The 20228-nt window shown below is 35.5% G+C and overlaps 1 protein-coding gene and 1 pseudogene across 1 annotated transcript in view; one reads left to right on the top strand and one right to left on the bottom strand.

Annotated features, from left to right (window-relative positions):
• Recql (RecQ like helicase) overlaps window positions 1-20228 on the top strand; it is a 33468-nt gene that overhangs the window by 7312 nt on the left and 5928 nt on the right. Inside the window, exons 3-8 of the mRNA XM_076854168.1 lie at window positions 4967-5164; window positions 6309-6488; window positions 8580-8686; window positions 11799-11997; window positions 18447-18613; window positions 19373-19454. Coding sequence (XP_076710283.1) covers window positions 4967-5164; window positions 6309-6488; window positions 8580-8686; window positions 11799-11997; window positions 18447-18613; window positions 19373-19454 — 933 coding nt within the window. The remainder of the gene's footprint in view (window positions 1-4966; window positions 5165-6308; window positions 6489-8579; window positions 8687-11798; window positions 11998-18446; window positions 18614-19372; window positions 19455-20228) is intronic.
• LOC143396767 (CMP-sialic acid transporter pseudogene) lies at window positions 15924-16641 on the bottom strand (annotated as a pseudogene).

Below are 20228 nucleotides of genomic sequence, written 5' to 3'. Positions count from 1 at the left end.
CCGGGTTGGATCCTCAGCACCACATACAAGCAAAGATGTTGTGTCCGCTGAAAACTGAAAAATAAACATTAAAAAATTCTCTCTCTCTCTCTCTCAAAAAAAGTGGGGGGGTCCATATATCCAAGCTTGCTGTTTTAATCAGCTTTTTCACTGTTATGACCAAAACACATGACAAGAACAATTTTATAGGAAGTAAAGTTTATATGAGGGCTCATGGAGGTCCCAGTACACAGATGGCTGACTCCATTGCTCTGGGCCTGAGGTGAGGAAAAACATGACAAAAGTATGTGGCAGAGGACAGCAGCTGGGAACATGGCACCAGGAAGGGGGTGGGGCGGGGGAAGCGCTCTGCTTAAAAGGAACAAAATATAAAATTCCAAAGCACACCTCTAGGGCCCCACCTCCTCTAGCCACACCCTACCTGCATATAGTTACCACCAAGGTAATCCCTATTAGAGGATTAATGCAGTGATTAGATCAAACCTCTTATAATTCAATCATTTTTATCTCTAAGCTTTTTTTGCATTGTCTCACACATGAGCTTTTTGGGGACACCTAATATCTAAGCCATTACACTTAGCCCTTTATCTTGTAAGGAATATCTCAACATCCCCCAGACCCTTTGACTTATAGAAATTTCACCAAGTTGATGGGCTCAAATTTTTGTGGGATTTATTTTCCATCTCTGGCATGTATCTGTCTTAATAGTTTATAGAATAGTTTCTAGAGTAGCTACTGTTGCTGTTTCTTGTTCAACAGGTTGAATAGGCATGATATCATCAATGTAATGAGCCAGTATGATGTGTAGGGGAATGGAGAAGCCATCAAAGTCTCTGAAGATTAGATTGTGATATAGGGCTCCAGTGTTGTTGATACTTCTCTGAGATGGGATAGTGAAGATATGTTGCTAGCCCTTCAAACTGCTTCTGATTGCCTTTGCTAAAAGGTAAAAAGATAAAGAGAATAAATATTCAGCAAATAAATAGCTGTATACCAGGTGCCAGGGATGTGTTTTGCTCCATCAGTGAAGTTATATATGAAATAGTAGTTGCTATTGGACCCACAGCTTTATAATTTTTCCATTAACTATTGTTAGTTTCTGGGATCCAATTGTCTTCTGCACAGGCCACGTAGGTAAGTTGATCAGGGATGTGGTAGGAATCATTACCCTAGCCCATGTAGGCAACAATTTTTGCAGACTCTATAGGTATTCAGTAAAGCTTTTGGTTTACTATATAGTTAGGTAAAGACAGTTTTTTTCCTCTTTCTACATTTTTTAAAATATTGGTGCATTATAGTTATAAATAATAGTAGAATTTGTTGTTACATATTTATACATGTACATAGTATAGCAATACAATTTGACCAATATCACTCCCCAACATTTCCCCCTCTGGTCCCTTTCCTCTCCCTTTCATTTTCATGAGCTCCATACCCCCATCCTCACCTTTCCTTTCCTTTCCCCCGTCCCTAGCTTCCACATATGAGAGAAAACATGTGATCCTTGACCTTCTGAGTTTTGATTATTTTTCTTAACATAATGATCTCCTGTTCCATCCATTTTTCTTGCACTTTTCATTTTGCTTAATGGCTGAATGAAACTCCATTATTGGTGTGTGTGTGTGTGTGTATGTGTGTGTGTGTGTATCACATTTTCTTTATCCTTTCATCCATTGAGGGGGCACCTAGCCTTGTTCCATAGGTTGGCTATTATGAATTGTGCTGCTGTAAACATGGGTATGCATGTATCACTATAGCATGATAACTTTAATTCTTCAGGATAAATACTGAGGACTGGTATAGCGGGGTCACATGGTAGTTCCATGCCTAGTCTTTTGAGGAACTCCCGTACTGATTTCTGTAGTGGTTGTACTAACTTATAATCCCATCAACAGTGTTAGAGTGTTCCTTTTTCTCTACATCTTCTCCAGTATTAGGATAGAGACTGACTAGATGTGAGATGAAATCTTGGTGTGGTTTTGATTTTTATTTTTCTAATTGCTAATGATGCTGAACATTTTTTCATGTATTTTTTGGCCATTTGTATTTCTTCTTTTGATAAGTATCTGCTTAATTCATTTGCCCATTTATTAACTGGGTTATTTGATTTTTGGTGTTAAGGGTTTTAATTTTTTTTTTTTTACACATATTCTAGGTATTAAGGTATTAATCCTCTTTCAGGACAATAGCTAGCAAAGTTTTTTTTTTTTTTTTTCCAATTCTGTAGGTTGTTTATTCACATTTCTAATTGTTTCCTTTGTTGTGCAGAAGCTTTTTAATTTGAAGTTATCCCATATATTAACTCTTGGCTTTATTTCCTGAGCTTTAGGGGTTGTATTGAGAAAGTCACTGCCTGTGCCTATATGCTGGAGTGCTGACCCTATGTTTTCTTCTAAGAGTCGTATAGTTCCTATGTCTTTAATCCATTTTGAGTTGATATTTTGCAGGGTATGAGATAAGGGTCTAATTTCATTCTTCTACATATGGATAACCAGTTTTCCCTGCACCATTTGTTAAAAAGCTGTCTTTCCTCCAATATATATTTTTTGACACCTTTATCAAAATTAAGATGACTATAGGTGTTTGGGTTTGTCTCTGTGTCTTCTATTTTGTACAGTTGGTCTGTATGTCTGTTTTTATGACAGTACCATGCATTTTTTGTTACTATAGCTCTATAGTATAATTTGAAGTCATGTATTGGGATGCCTCTAGCATTGCTTTTTTGGCTTAGAATTGCTTTAGCTATTCCTGTTCTTTTATTCTTCCAAATGAATTTTAGGACTTTTTTTTCTAGTTCTCTGAAGAATGCCTTTGGTATTTTGATGGGAATTACATTGAATCTATATATTGCTTTTGGCAGTATGACCATTTTAACTATATCCAAGGACATCTTCTGAGATCTTCAATTTCTTTCTTTGGTGTTCTGTGGTTTTCATTGTCACGGTCATTCATGTCCTGGGTTAGATCTATTCTTAGGCTTGCTTATTTATTTATTTATTTGAGGCTATTGTGAATGGGATTATTTTCCTGATTTCTTTCTCAGGAGATTCCTTGTTGGTGTAAAAGATTCTTGTATGTTGATTTTGTAACCTGCTACTTTGACTAAAGGCAGTTTTGCTGGCTTCCTCTTGACCTTTCCTACCCATAATAGCTCTCACTTATGGACTATGGGGCTAGAGAATCCATTAAGTTTCTATTCCCTCTCGAGCAAAATTCTATATTAGTTAGGGTTCAGTCAGATAATCTGACCCATTATGAGTAGTGATGAACTTTATTAGAGGCTTTAGTCCTGACAGGGAAGCTGGTTAAGCCCCTGTCCCTGGTCAGCAGTGCCAGCAGTAAGGAAGGAAGATGGTGTGAAATATGGGACAGTAAGGATGAGCAGAAACTCATGAGGACAGTGGGGAGCCCATCTGTCTTTCATTGGGACTTGTGTCAGTGTGTCATCACTCCCAGGGTTCTGACTTACAGGGAGCAGGTATCCTGTTGAAGAGTGCACTTTGCCACAGAAAGTTGCAAACATAACCAAACATTCAGAGAAGCCAAAGAAGCTGCAGGCCAACTTGCTGCAACAGGGAGATTTAGCAAGAGCTGGAGGAACTGGCTTCTGCCGCATGGCAACAAGGTAAGCCAGCAAGCAGATCCCTGACAAGAATGAACTGCAGTAGCTCCTGACTGTGTGCCAGTCATCCTAGTGTAGACTTGCCTGCTGTTTGACTTCCACCTTTCAGATCTGCAGAGTTCACTTGTGACTAGACCTAATGCACAAATCATGTAGGGAAGGGAGTTCTTGCAGTTCCTACCCTAATATCCTATTTTCAGTCAGAACTCTCTGATTTCATCTTACAAGAAGGCATTAAAACCCTTCAGGCAGATATTTTGGAAAACAATCCTTAAAATGTGTCTGGCTTCTGTTGGGAGGTTTCAAAAAGAATTTGACTTTGACCTTAATACTTGGACTGGTAAAAAATCGCACATTGACTAAAATCATAATATGTAATTATAAATTAGTTACAATGGAATTGTAATGCCAATCCCAATAGTATTTTTTTTTTTTTAGTTGTTGATGGACCTTTATTATTTAATTTATATGTGTTGCTAAGAATTCACCCCAGTGCCTCACACATGCTAGGCAAGCATTCTACCACTGAGCCACAACCTCAGCCCTACAATAGTACCACTGATTTTTATTTTTGTTGCTTGCATCTCGTTTATAATTAATGACTCCTTATCTTTTCATCATATCAGACAAAATGTGAACATTTTCATGAAGTAATAGCTAAGTAATTACCTTTACTTGACTTGACAATCTGGTCACTTTCTTTTCTTCTTCTTCTTCTTCTTTTTTTTTTGGTACAGGGGATTGATCTCAGAGGTGCTTTCCTGCTTTACCTTTGAGTTACATCTCCAGTCCTTTGTATTTATTGTTTTGAGACAGGGGCTTATGAAGTTGCTTATCCTAGCCTCAAACTTTTAATCCTCAGCCTCCTAAGTAGCTGGGATTATAGATGTGCATCACTGCACCACTGTGCCCAGCTAGTCACTTTCCTTAGATGATTTAGGAGATTTTTGGACTACCTTGTCTGTACAGTAATAATAACAACAGTAACTATCAATTGTTAAATATTTAACAATATTTAGGTACTGTGTTAAGAAATTTCAATATTTCAAATTTCAAATTTCTCTTAATTCTTTTTAACAATACTGTGAAAGTTAGGTATGGCCCACATTTTATAGAAGAGGAAATCGAGGTGCATGTAAGTATCTTGTCCAAGATTACTCAGGTAAGATGAAGACCTGACTTTGAACCCAGGTCTCTCTGACTTTGAAACATGTCATCTTGACTGCTCTGCTATACTGGTTTAAGTTTGTCCATAATATAGATGATGAGGAACATTCAGAAGCCAATAGGAAAGGGAAATTGTAATTAACTGTCTGGTCATTGTTTCTCCTCCCTTCCTCATAGCACTAACCGAGGAACTGGATTCTGTAACCAGTGAGCTACATGCAGTAGACATTCAAATTCAAGAACTCATGGAAAGGCAACAAGAGCTCCTTCAGAAAAAATCTGTCCTAACAAAGAAAATAAATCAGTGTTTAGAGGATTCTGATGCTGGGACAAGCAACGAGTGTGATTCTTCACCTGCCGCTTGGAATAAAGAAGGTCTACTTTTTCTTTGCTAGTATCGTTTCTTCTCATTTCTGTAGAATTAAGTCATTCTGTGTGGGTCAGTGCTTTTCAGTAGTAGTTTGAGAGGTGAGACTAGTTCTTCATTTGGTAAAAAGGCACCATTCTAACCCATGTTTTGTAATCTTTCTAAATTAAACTCTTATTATTCTGACTTTATCAGTTTTTTTTTTCACATATGGAAATTGAGGTGCACGTAAGTAACATTGGCCAGTGCTTGAAAAATAGATATTTACTTCAACTAAATTTTCTAGTATTTTATTCTATTTATTTTTTTTTTTTTTGGAGGTACTGGGCATTGAACCCTAGGATGTTTTCCTACTGAGCTACATCTCTTATTATTTTTTTTTTCTTTTCTTATTTTTATACAGGGTCTTGTTAAGTTGCCTAGGCTGGTCTCAAACTTGGTATCCTCCTGCTTCAACTTCTGGAGTAGTTGGGATTATAGACCTGTACCCCTGCAGCCAAATTTTCTAAGTTTTAACTAAAAGGGAGAGAGAAGGAGAGAGAGGGAAAATAAATAAATAAATAAATAGTTACTCATACCACTTGCCAAAGTTTTGTCTTCCTTCCTGCTATGGTGAAGAAACCATTGATTCAAAATCTTGAATGAAGCATCATGTTTATTGTTAATTATAGTAGAATAACTCTAGAAGGAATTGCAGCACTTTTGTAGAGATTGTTTTCTACTGATTGACTTCTAAACACAAGATATTTACACCAAAAACTTCAGATAATTGTCCAGATAATTGTTAAGTTTGTTCACTGTATTTGAGTTTTTTTTTTTTTTTTTTTTATGATGCTTTAAATTTCTTGAGCAACATTCAGAAGATTTTTTTAAATACCTGGTTGAAGACTTTCCGTTCTATATGGTTTTATTCTTACTTGGTACATGTTTATGTTTTTTTTTCTGATGTACTGCTACTTATTTGTTTTTGCTTTGCTTAGATTACTGAGTTATAGTAATTCCAAAATTGTTATTATAAAAGTTTAATGGTTCATAAGTATTAAAAGTCTTTTGTATATTTATCTGATTCTTATATAAAAGCAGCCATTTACATTTTTGTCTCATTTATAAACCTAATAGTTCTAATATTTTAGCTTATTTTTCTCTTTCTAGATTTTCCATGGTCTGATAAAGTCAGAGATGCTCTGCAAAATGTCTTTAAACTGCAGAAGTTCAGACCACTTCAACTTGAAACTATTAATGTAACAATGGCTAGAAAGGAGGTATTTCTTGTTATGCCTACAGGAGGTGGGAAAAGTTTATGTTACCAGTTACCAGCATTATGTTCAGATGGTGCGTGTTAATAAGAATGAATTTTAAGTTGAAATTGTTTCTCTGAATGTATTTTAATTCTTTAAAACATTAATTTCTGATCAAACACATGTAAAAACCAAGTGTTTTTGTTTTATTTTGTTTTTCTTTGTATTAGTAGAGATTGTTCACTGAAATAGGTTATACTAGAGAAAGAACTTATTAGAAATGGAGAGAAAATATAATGAATTCAATTTGGGACGTGTTGAATTTAAGATACCTTTAAGATATCTGTGTGGTAGGATTTTGGGTCTAAAGCTTGAGTGGGAGATCTGAGATAGATTAGTTGGAAGCTGTTAACATAGAGATGGCCATTGGAGCCATGGGAGTAATTCAGGACAACATGAGAAGAGGGCCTTGGAACAGACATCTGAGTGCTAAGAGTTGAGGGGTTAATGGAGAAGAAGAGGCTTGCAGGGGAAGGGTTGAGAAGGATGAGCAAAGTGTAGGAGGATAATTGAGAGAGTGTAGTATCATTAGAAGCCTTGGGAAGGGAGTGTTAGAAAGAGGGAGGGTCAATAGCGATGTCTGTTGGCAATAGTGATGTCTGTTGGTCAAATAAAATAAGGACTTAGAAATTCCTCTTGGTATAGTGACAGGGGACTCATTTTTTACCTTAGCTAGAGCAATTTCAGTCAGAAGGTTCAGTGGAAACAAAATAACAATGGCTTTGAAGTAAGTAGGAGTTGTGGAGGTAGGACTGGTGAGTGTGGAATGCCTTTTGGAAAAGAGTGTCTATTAAAGAAAGAAGAGAAAGGATAACTTATAAATAATATGTTCTGGAGACTGGGGAGTCTAAGATTAAGGTACCAGCAGATTTGGCGTCAAGTGAGTGCTTGTTCCTCACAGATGGTACCTTCCTTGCTGCATTTTCACATGACAGAAAGGGGCAGAGACATGTCCTTTATCCTCTTCTATAAAGACACTAATCCCATTGTGCCTTCATTATTTAATGACTTCGAAAAGACATTGCCTTTTATTACTGTCATACTGGGTGTTAGGTTCTGACATAAGAATGTAGGGAGGACACCAACATTCAGACCCTAGCAGGTGTCTTGCTTTTGGGAAAATGAGAGAGACTTGACCATGGTTAAATGCAATGAATAGATGCCAGTAATGAGGGAGAAGTACAGAAAATAATTGAGAGAGCAAAATCCCTGATAAACTTTATAATTTAAGTTTGTATTTTTAAACGTATGTACACTCTGCCAGAGGTTATTGTAGCAAATAAGTTGCAGAAATATTAAATCATATAATTTCAACAAAATGTAGAATTGCTCTTGTAAACAATTTCATTTATAGGTGAGAGGGAGGGTATTATTAGAACTTCGTTCAGTCAATACACTAATCACTGATCCCTACTCAGAATAATTTAATCTGGGGCAAAAAGTAGAATACTCACGCAAATCTCCTTCTTAATTATGTAGACTGCTGTTTTCATTTGGAATGCTGTGGAATAATTTTTCCCTAATATAACTGTTTAGAATTTGACCTGATTTATATTATATTATTGAGTTTACTAACACTGTTTAAAATGAAAGTAAATTAAACATTCAAAATGTTAAAATCTGGGCTGGGGATGTGGCTCAAGAGGTAGCGCACTCGCCTGGCATGCGTGCGGCCCGGGTTTGATCCTTAGCACCACATACAAACAAAGATGTGTGTCCGCCGAAAACTAAAAAATAAATATTAAAACTAACTCTCTCTCTCTCTCTCTCTCTCAAAAAAAAAAAAAAAAAAAAAAAAAAGAGAGAGAGGGAAGACTTTAAAAAAAAAACAACAATGTTAAAATCTATTTTTATAGGACTGAATAAGGGTAGAAGTTTCTGTCTTATATTTGTTTATTTGCCTTATCCTCACCTTGTTTGGTCATTTACTCATATCTATTTTTGGTATTAATGTGGGTAAGAAATAGGCAGTATATTGATAAAACTGCATTGAAGATCCTCTATTCAGAGGATGGGTAGGCCCACAAGTTATAGTAAAGAAAAGAAAGTGAATGGTTACAGGTCATTCTGGTGATAGTGTAAAATTTAAAGTTTTTTTTTTTTTTGTCCCTCCTTCTTCTTTTAGGATTTACACTTGTGATTTGCCCATTGATCTCTCTTATGGAAGACCAATTAATGGTTTTAAAACAATTAGGAATTTCTGCTACCATGTTAAATGCTTCTAGTTCTAAGGTATGAATTCTGTGGGTTTTTTTTTTTTTTTTTTAATTCAGTGAAGTAGGAGTCTTGGCTATAGTTGAATTGCCTATAAAACTGTAAAATGTTAACTGTTTAAATCAGGAGATACAAAGAACATCTCATGGGTCAGTTCTGTCCCACAGCCTATCTTTGTATGTCCGATGAGCTAAGAATGATATATACATATATTTTTTTTCCCCACAGTACTGGGGATGGAAGCTAGGGCCTTGCATGTTTTTATATTTTTAAATGGTTAAAAACAACATCAAAAAAGAACAGTATTTTGTGAATGTGAATTATAAAAAATATTTAAAATTCACATTTCAGCATTCATAATAAAGTTTTATTGGAGCACAACCATTCTCATATTATGTATGGATGCTTTCACACTATAATGGCAGAGTTGAATAGTAGTAGAGACCATATAGCCCATAAAATATAATATTTACTATCTGGTACTTTATAGGAAACATTTACTGACATGTTTATTTTAAAATAGGAAAAATGTTTAATTATATAATCAGTTAAATACAAAAAAAATAAGTTACTAAAAAGACATGGATTACCTATGGAATTTTTTTGGTTTGGGAATGTATCCTCGTCTGTAGAAGAGAGTGTTTCCCAACATTATTTTTTTAAATACAGGAAAAAGAGCACACAGTTTTTATGTGCCTAAGGCATGGAAGTGTTGGATTCCAGTTCCCTGTTACTCTTTTTAAAATCATATTATTGATATCTTCAAAACTATACCAAAATAGGGTAATAGTATAAAAATGGCCATGTATCCATTATTACCATTAATATTTATCAATGTATGTCCAATATGTTTTTAAGGGTATCTCCCCAGTTTTCCCTACGCTATTTCCCTTAGTTTATTTATCTGAAACAAATCCTAGGCCTTATATTATTTTTTTCCCACATTTTTTAAAATTGGTGCATTATAGTTGTACATATTGATGGGATTTGTTTTTACATATTTATTTGTATTTGCATACAGCACTCAATATAACAATATAATTTGGCCAATATCACTCCTTCAGCACTTCTCCCTCCCTCTCTCTCTCCCTACCTTCCACCCTTGTGTCTTTCCTGTACTGATCTCCCTTTGATTTTTCATGAGATCTACTCTCATCTTTTTTTCCCCCTTTAAATCCTCTCTAGCTTCCACATATGAGAGCAAACATATGACCCTTAACCTTCTGAGTTTGACTTGTTTCACTTAACAATGATCTCTAGTTCCATTAGTTTTCCTGAAAATGCCATAATTTGTCTTTATGTATGTATATATTTTCTGTATTCATTCTTCAGTTGCTGAACACCTAGGCTTGTTCCATAGTTTGGCTATTGTGAATTGTGCTGCCTATAAATGTGGGTATGCATAAATCATATATTAAAGTATGATGACTTTAATTCTTTTGGAAAAATACTGAGGAGTATGGTATAGCTGGGTTATATGGTGGTTCCATTCCTACCAGGCCTCATATTTTAATTGTAAAATCTTCAATATGTATCTCTAACTTCAAAAAGACGTGTAAGTGCAATGCTACCTTCATATCTAAAAAATCTGAGCTGGGCTTGGTGATGCCTATAATCCCAGTGGCTGGGAAGGCTGAGGCAGGAGGGTTGCAAGTTCAAAGCCAGCAACTTTGCCAGGTCCTAAGCAATTTAGAGAGACTCTGTCTTAAAATAAAAAGGCCTGAGGATATTTACCTGGCAGGGGAGATAGCATGGTCATTATGCTGAAGTAGTCTTGTCTTTGGCTAGTGAGAGCCATTTAAGATGGCTCCTGGATCTTTTTATTTGACCCTATGAAATCCTTGATTTCTTTCACAGTAAGATAATTCATTTTCATTTTGTTTGTTTCCTGCCCAGACCTGTAATCAGCAGTATCTCCAAAAACTGTGGTCCCTTAGTTTTTCCATTTTTTTGCTCTATTTAAACTCTTATGTCTGTTTTCTCTTTCAGCAGAATGAATCTGGGTGAAATTGTCTTTAATATTATACTTCCTTTAAACTGAAAAAAAAAAGTATTAGTAATAGAAAGTAGCTTAGAAAGTTGCAGAAAATTATAAAGTCATGCCATATCGATATTGCTTTAAAAGTTAGAGTGATTAAAAAAAAAAAAGAGGACACATCCTAGAATAACTGCAGGATTTAACAAACTACTTCTTTGCTCAGACAATGAAAGCAGTTTTGACTGTCTCTTCCTTTCCCATTTGCCATCATCTTTTAAAAATTATTTTTTTGGTTCTCATTAGGTTAGAAGGGAAAATATAAACTCTATGTGTAAAATAATATCAACACTAAGGTACTAATAACTGTTACCTTTTAATTTTGTTTTATTATTTATAATTTTATTTTAGAAAACAATAATTTAATGATTAATACTATGTAAAACCTAGTGGTCTATATGTTTAAATAAAGAGCTCAAAGGTTTAATAGCATCCCCAGAATAGTTAATCAATAAACTTTGTTCACAGATATATAAAGTGATTATTAATATGATGTTAAGATTAACAAAACCCATGTTTTAATTGCAGCTGTGGCATTTGACTCACATTTCAGGATATATTATGAACAATTTAGAATTATACCTTCATATAATAAATGCTGGCCCACCCTCTATTCCCCAAATACTGGGTATTAAACCCAGGGCCTCAATTTGTACTAGGTAAGCACTATATCACTGAGCTGTTTACCCAGCCAGCCCTTTTTATTTTGAGACAGGATCTTGCTAAATCACCCAGGGTGGCACCAAACTTGTGATCCTCCTGCCTCAACCTCTGAAGTAACTTGAATTATAGAATAAATGTTCTTTATTGCAGAATCTTCATGTATTTTCATTCTTTTTTTTTTTTTTTTTTGCCAAGTGAGGTTATTCTTTTACCATCAACAATGTGGATGTAAGTAAATCACTAGAATGCTGTTTGCACAGCTGCCATGATTTAGTATAGGGATGTGGTTTCAATTTTAATGAACCAAACATCTGCTCCTAGAAAAGCCCCAGGCTGTTGCTTTTGAGTGATGAATGTTTTCATTTTCCAGTTGGTATTGCAGTCTGTTAACTTAAATTCTACTATAATTGTGGTTATTTTACCTTTTAATAGGAGCATGTGAAATGGGTTCATGCTGAAATGGTAAATAAAAACTCCAAGTTAAAGCTAATTTATGTGACTCCGGAGAAAATTGCAAAAAGCAAAATGTTTATGTCAAGACTAGAGAAAGCCTATGAAGCAAGGAGATTTACTCGAATCGCTGTGGATGAAGTTCACTGCTGTAGTCAGTGGGGACATGATTTCAGACCTGGTATGTAGGTTTTACCTTGAAACCCCTTGGTATTATGGACCATATTCTAACTTAGCTTGACATGGTGAAAATCTCTTCTTCCATTAACATTATCCTGTCTGGTAGTTATTACCCATTTGTCCTTGTGTTAATGTGAGGAGGCCAAGAGGCACAGTCTTTAATCTCCTTATTTCTCACTGCAATATTTAGTCCAATTATCTTCTGAAACATGTTTTAATTAGTCAATATTATATATCTCTGTGGAATTTATGATCTCCTAGTACTCCCTTACATTTGATGAGGAATTTAAATCCACTTCAAAGTTGTCTTCTTTTGTTATCATTTGGGTGTCTTTAACATCCTACCTAACTTTTCACTGCCAAAGTCTGATGAGATATTTTAGTAACTCCTATCTTCACTTTACCAATCGAATCTATAAATCATAGCCTAAAGTAAGTTACTCAGAATTGTTCTATGCAAAAAAAATCTTATATTCAAAAATCTTACTCCCTGACTTCAATTTCATTTCTCTCTGAGGCTTTTCACACTCAGAGGACCTCCCAGGTTTCTTTTAATTCCTGCTTATTTGTTCATGGCTTCCATCCATCCCTGCATTGATCATACTTTCCCCCACTCAGATTCCTGTCGCCACTTGCCTTTTGTATTTTTCCTGAATTGCTTGGCCATTTTATCAGCCTATTCAGGCCCATGCCAAATGGAGATGGCTGGCTCCATGCAGACTCTGCTTTCCCTATTCCTGCTGTTTGATGCTAAACATTGTCAGAAGAAAAAAAAAAATTAAATAGCTGCATTAATTTCCACTCCAGTTCAGCCTTTTATCATGCTTAGCTATCCTTTTACTTGCTCCTATTTCAGCTCCTTTATACATTGCATCCAGCAAGCTTTTCCTATCACTAACTTTCCCTCTAGGCCTGACCCAAACCCAGTAGATGCCTCCTACTTCCCAGAAAATAGGTGCCGTCAAATATGAACATCTCTTTCTTCTCCTTCCAAACATTGGTATTTATTTCTTTTTCCTCTTTTAAGCAAAAAAAAAAAAAAAAAAAAAGACACTTTCACTTCATCCTTTCCTGCCTTCTGGAGATTGTTTTCTACCAAGTTCCTCACTCCTGCACTTGCAGTCTCACTGATCCCATCCTGAAAACAAAAACAGAAGCTCAAACACCCTGTTGACCTTTCTAAGATATCAACACTTATGTATTCTATTTCTGCATTTCCTTCCCCATCACTCACCATCTCCATTTCTCACCTTTATTCCTTTTTAAAGGAATACAGTGCCACCACCACTGTACTGAATCAGGTCAGCAGACTCTGCTTCCAGTGGCTTAATCCGGCAGTCTGGTCTTCATTCCTCTTCCCACTTAAGTTCACTACTATTCACTGTCTTCACCTCTCACTTTGCTGCTTTCTCCTTCCTTGTTTCTGTAATATTACACCCTTGAATTTCTTCCTGTTTTTATTCCCTTTGTTCTTTCTTTGTTCCCTCCTTAAACATTAGTGTTCCCTAGGAATCTTTACTGTTTTTTTACATTTCTCCAGGGATAGTGAACTCGTGAATTGAAGACTTGTCTAGTTTATGGATTATTTTGGGCATTGTTTTTTTAAAAAAAATTGATTAAATACCATAGGCAGGATATATACTCTTCATTTTACTAAGAACCCTTCTATCTTAACCATATTACTCCACACATTTCTTATCTGACAGCCACTGAAGATATCTGATCTATGACTCTTGTCCTATATTTTCAACCTGAGCAGTCTGAGCACTTACGGATTTTTACCATTGCATTTGTATTATCATGACTAATATTGTCTCACAGACTGGCTTCCATGCTATAATCAATTATTCCCACATCTAATTATCTTACTTTTAAATTTCAAATTTATATTCCTAGTTGTTTATTGGAAATGTGAATGTTAATTAGAGGACCAACACTAAATTCCACTTCAAAGAACTGCTCATTTTCCTTCTATTTTGCAACTGGGAATCAGTATTTGTTCTTCTAGATGTCCTCACCAAGAACTTTTGATTTTTTTTCTCCTCTCCTTTCTTGGCTGCCTTTGTTCCTTCCAACTCTTCTTCTTATATAATTTCCCTTTCAGTCTTTCATTTCTAAAAACTCATTCAAACACATATTAGTTCAAGCAAAATTTTAGCAGTTATAGAGGTTTCAGGATTCTCACAGATTCCAAAATCCACACATACTCAAGTCCCTTGAATAAAAAGTGGTATGGTCTTTGTACATAAACTATATACATCATCCTGTATACTTTAGATCATCTCTATTTATAATACCTAATAGCATGTAAATGCTATATAAATAATTACTATACTGTATTGTTCAGGGAATAATGATAAAAAAATGTCTGTGTTTGTTCTATACAGATACAAACGTTTTTTCAAATGTTTTTGACCTACATTTAGTTTGGATATAGAATTCACTGATACAGAGGGCTGACTATGCATATCATTCAGGGTCCAACCAGGAGACAGGAACCATTTGTTATTTGAACACAGAGAATTTTATATGAAGAATTGTTAACTATGTAAAAGGTGATTAAATAGATAACTCAAAAAGTAAAGAATTTAAAAGATATCATAGAAATAAAAATTGAAAGAAGCAACTACCATCCATAGGACTAGAGCATAGGAATAAAAGTAATATAAGTAATAGAATTTAGAAACTTAGAGGAGGGGCCTTGTGGAATTGGTCCTTGGACCTCTAAGGAGGAATGGTTCCTTGGTGCTGGAATTTTGGCAGTGGCAGAAGTGCAGTGGATTCATAAAGATGCTTCTTTAAAGGTTGGAAATACTGCCAACTGTGTTCAGCTGCTTCTGAGGACAGACAGTGCTGCTGCAGTGACATTTATGGGAACAGGAGCAAACCTACAGGAAGCAAACAACTGGTGGTCTGTCCTGTCAGACCACCTGGCAAAGCTGGCATGTAATGTGCAGTTCCTACCCCTGCATCAAAAGGAAGGGTATGGAAGGTTAGGGTTGGAGCTGAGAAAAATAACTTCATGGTGACACATCATCTTTGTCTTATCTTATCTCTGCAGATTAACCCACCATGTCCTGGTAGCTCTACCTCTAAAGTGAGTTTCAAATGTATCTATTTCTCTTTGTTTGTGTTGTTATCTTTTAAGTCCAAGTAGGCTTCTTTCCACTGGTTTATTGTAATAACTCTCTTAACTGGGCTTTGTTTTCAGGGTTGTTTTTTTTTTTTTTTTGAGAGCCCAACATTTAGCCATACTTTATATATTAGAAGTCTTTTTTTTTTTTTTTTGAAAAAAAAAGTACATCATCTAAGAGCAAAGAAATATGAACCATGAACCAGTCAATGGATAGCAAAAACGCAGCATTAAGGAGTACTTAGTCACCACTCAGAAATCATTGTGTGTGAATTATGAAATAGATTCTATTTGAGAAGTTACACATTCGGTTTGTTTCTGAACCAGCCTGTGTGGTTTCTGCCTCAAAAAGAGTTAGGTCTTTACTACTGCTAGAACATGATATGGTATATGATTTGGAGAACAAGGACGGGCCATTCTTCTCCCCTGGTACCTCAACAAGAGAACTATTAGTATAGGAATGGCTTTGGCACTTTAACCCTCAAACATTGTCCCACAACTTGTTACTTGAATATTGTAGCTTCACATGATTTTAATACCATGCCATCTCCATACTTTTTATATACACTATTTATATGTACAGTAGTAAAATTCCTTTATTCTAAAACAATACAGCTCGACCCCAGAAAGGCCCAAATTAAGTCTTTATATCAGTTCACTCACAACTTTCTTCTTGATTCTTGTGCTATATTATTTATTTTGTTATCTATTTAAGCTACCATCCAAGATTGACTTAAGGCTCTAGTTTAATGCAAATGATTTAGTCATAGTATAAATCTCTCTTGAGGCTCAAATTACACTTCAATGATTCTGTCTTTTGAAGCTGTTTCTCCTTGTTGGATGTGTCGTGTCTTGCTAGGTAGTCCATAGAGATAGATGGAAACACATATAAGAAGGGTATACCCCTTCAGATCATACCCAGAGCAAAGCTAATCTGTAATCCAAGCAGTGTCACTGAAGCAGTGGTAGAAAGGTCAGTGGAGGCTGCTGCAGAAGAGCCTTTCATGATGTCTTTATACTTGACCACAGCAGAAGTATAGAGACCTCCAACACTTGCAAGAAAGATGACAAACCAGACATAATATGTGTAACCATAGAAAGAAAATCCTTTTTTAAAAAATTTTAGCTGCATTTGACAAGTAGCCACCAAGTAATGTCATAGCAATTCCTGATAAATACATACATTTGAATGTTTCTCACTCAAAGGGAAGTATCTGAAGTCTTCAAGACTTTTTCAAAATACACTCCTGCAAATCCTAATCACAAAATAGCAATTGCTATAGCACCAAACCCTAATAATGGATTCTGTTCCACCACAACTTTTGTAGCTTGGGCTGGTTTCCACTATACAAGTGTGACTCCACCACACAGCATAGAAACTGAAATCCACTATCATTTGCTGATGATCCACATTCACATTAAAGCAGTACATACAGTAGTACAGGGAATCTTCAAGTGGTAGGTCAACTGGAATAGTGCTACATCCAGATTGCTGAGAGCTAGGAAAGTCATGTTGTTTTGAACAGCATTCATTAATAATGGCACACTTAACTTCATCAGTTCCTTGGGGGTCCCTAAGACGTTTTCACTTAAAGATGCCTTTAATCTACCCAGACTACCAGTTTCTCAGGGGCAGCCTTGGTACTCCAACAGCCCAATGAGATACTCTGATTTTAAACTAACCCTTGTATAGTTTATTTTCCATATAGCAACCAAAGTGATCTTTCCCAGATATACATCAAATCATGTTAATTTGCACCTAAACTGCTCAGCAACTTTTCTGTACTTAGAGTAAAATTCAGAGTTCTTTATTTGGGCCTGTTAGGCAATATATGATTTATTTCCTATGTGTCTACCTGATTTGCTAGTTTTCCTCTCTCACTCTTTCAGCTTCAGCTCTATTGGGCTTATCACTATGGGTAGATATCACTCTCTGATAATAGCATATTTTGTGCTTTATTCCTTATATTGTGTGGGTTTTCCCCTTGGATTATAACTGTGTATGTCTTGCTTACCATTTTATTTCTAGTGCTTAGAGATGTTATCGGTCAACATTTATCTGTTGATGAATTGATTAACAGGACTCATCCCCTGTCCTTCCCCAACTTCTGCCCCCTCCATGTCCTAATAGTCACAAGGATCTGTGAGGGTTGAGTTGATATGTTTCCCTTATATTTTTTTCTTTCTGATTTATCTGTAGTGTCATGGCTTATTTCATATTCTCTATTATTTGTTTTCTTGCCTATTACTGTCATTTTTTAACTGGTTTCCCTCTCTTAAGTCTTTTCTGCTCTAGCCTATCCTTGGCATTGCCACTAAAGAATAATTCTGAAATTTAAGTCTTATTTGTGCTCTTTGGCACTTCTGCATCTATCCATGGTCCTCTCTGCGTGGAAAGACCTTCAAAGAGTAATGGCAGCTAGTTCACTTCGCCTCCCAAGTCTTAAACAAGTTCCTCTTTTAGGTCGGCTCAAATTTAGAACTCCACATAGAAGGAATTCTGGAACACAGAATCCCTACCTAATGGATTGGACAAATCATCCAGCACAACACCCTGTGGTGTAGCCCCACTGAAATGCTTGCTGTTTTCTGAACATGCTGAGTGATTTCATGCCAATGCATTTACATTGTACGTGCTGCGTCCTCTGCTTGCTGTTGTTCTTCCCTGTTAAGCGAACTTCTGTCTGTTCTTCATGACCCAACTCAAATGTTATCTCCTTGAAATCTGCACAACATCACAAGAAGTTGCTTCCTCCTCCATGTGTTCATAGTTACCATCTATCTTAGCAGTTACCACACATTTTGAGTACTGAGGGAAATGAAGGATCTCTTACGTAGTGATTTAAATATGTATGACAAGTATGAGTCCAGAATGGTTTCCCTGAAATAGGTTCTGTTGCAAGCAGTGCCCTCACCACTTTTTTTTTGCCACTTTTGGATGAAGTAGGTGGTAGAAAAGTTTTGACCAGTGGTTTCTTTTATCTTTTGTTGATAGTAACAGAACCAAATATTATGGCTATTTCCACTATCTCATGAGTCTGTTGTTCAGCAGGTATAGATGAATGCATAGTTGATGGAATGTTTGGTTTCTTTCTCTTCAACGGAGTTCTGCCTATGTCCAACAACAGTGTTTCTGAAGAAAAGTGTAAAAAAATCTACCTATTCAAGAAGAATAGTAGGCAATAGCAAATTTAATGTTATAGAGAGCTATGAAATAAAATTATATGAGTCATTGATTTATCTACATAAAGTTGAGGGTATAATTTACTCTAATCCTTTGAGTATAGAAAGAAGGGCACTTTATTTATCTTTTTCAGATTATAAGGCACTTGGTATCTTGAAGCGACAGTTTCCTAATACATCACTAATTGGGCTGACTGCAACTGCAACAAATCATGTTTTGAAAGATGCTCAGAAAATTTTGTGTGTTGAAAAGTGTTTTACTTTTACAGCTTCTTTTAATCGTCCAAATCTTTACTATGAGGTATGTAACTTTTGTCAATTTATTACTTTTGTGAAGAATTATAGCAGAGAAATTATGCTTTTTCATTGTGTCTGTTTTTATTTACATGAGCAACAGTTTAAAAATACAAAAAGGTTTAACATCAGTAGATAATTAGAAGCAGATTCATTAATTGGTATCTTATTCACATATCTCTGGTGCTATATAATCTTTTAATTAGATTAAGTAGAAGATACTGCCTTGTTGGGTGATATTACCTTTAAAATAAAATAAGAAGTCATGTATTTGTTCAAGTTGTTTACATTCTTTCTTGTACAAGGATGGAGAGAGGAATGAGATCATGGACCTGACATCTTTGTGGAAATTAATTACTAAACAATAAAAATACTAGAGGTTTGCCAGTACCCCCATGTAGATTTTATTTACTACATACTGAAAATAAAATAACCCAGTTGCTGTCCTTTCTTTCTTTCTAACCCTTTTAGGAACAGATGCAATCTTTCTTCTGTTTTAACTGAATAGTTATTTATTTGTGGTGTATGTTTTCATAAAAGTAGCATTAGAAAATAAAAAGGTCTCCTCATCTCTAGCAAATGAAAAAGTAAGAATCAAGAGAGTCTGGGAGGTGGCAGAAATAAGTCATATGGCTTATGGAACAAGTAAAAGAGTAATGGAAAAAACTACTATGCTCATGAAAGAATTGGACTTCAAAAGTTGTGAGTAAATGGCTACTTGGATGGTACTTCTCTTTAACTTTTTAATAAGATAATTTTTTTCTAGGTTCGGCAAAAGCCTTCAAATACTGAAGATTTTATTGAGGACATTGTAAAGCTCATCAATGGGAGATACAAAGGACAATCAGGTAATATAAAAGCAAGTAAAACTTTGGGGACTTTCAAAAAGTAATAGTATCCTGGTAATTATACTGATTAATTACTAAATATATTAGCATGTGGCAGAAGATACTTGAAAGTGTTGTGATAAAATTAATTCACTTGGTGACTCTGGAAACATGCTAAGACCTTTGTGTATGTCACAGATTATCAGTCAGAACTGCCTGAATTATTATGGTTATTAATACTTAATTGCTTTAGAATGCACCTAATGACAATATTAATTCAGTGGCATAGACTTTAGATAATACAAAATAAAGGGTTAAGCGTTGATGTCTAAAGGGTTACAAAATAATGTGTCTAAAGAACACATTAAAGAAATAAATAGTACATATTTAATAGTTTAGGCAGAGATGAAATTGAGAGTATGTGTATATGCATTCCAGAATTGATGACTAGGCAAATGATATTGAAGCAAAGAGTTTGTTTAAAAGGAGCATTTTAAAACTGTTGTCTAGATTTTCAGGAGATGGTAATGTGTGTCCTGGGTAAAAGGAGTTCCAGGGTCGAGTAAGTTAGAGAAAGGCTGTGGTTATTTATCCTTCTTGGAGGGTTAATAGGGGGTTATGTCAGCACACGGGAAGCTCTGACCAGCCCTGAAGGTAGAGAGCCTATTTAACTTTGTGGAATGCATTGTTCCCCACCCCCAGACCCCCAGACCCCCAGCTACTTACTAACATTTTATGGAGCTGTGGGACATCAGTGTGAGAAATATTATGTATTAGGAGATACGGGTGGAGAGA

Source organism: Callospermophilus lateralis, chromosome 4, assembly GCF_048772815.1.
Source record: "Callospermophilus lateralis isolate mCalLat2 chromosome 4, mCalLat2.hap1, whole genome shotgun sequence".
In the NCBI taxonomy this organism is placed as follows: domain Eukaryota; kingdom Metazoa; phylum Chordata; class Mammalia; order Rodentia; family Sciuridae; genus Callospermophilus; species Callospermophilus lateralis.
Note: the sequence above shows the minus strand (reverse complement) of the source record. Positions and strands in the feature narration are given on the sequence as shown.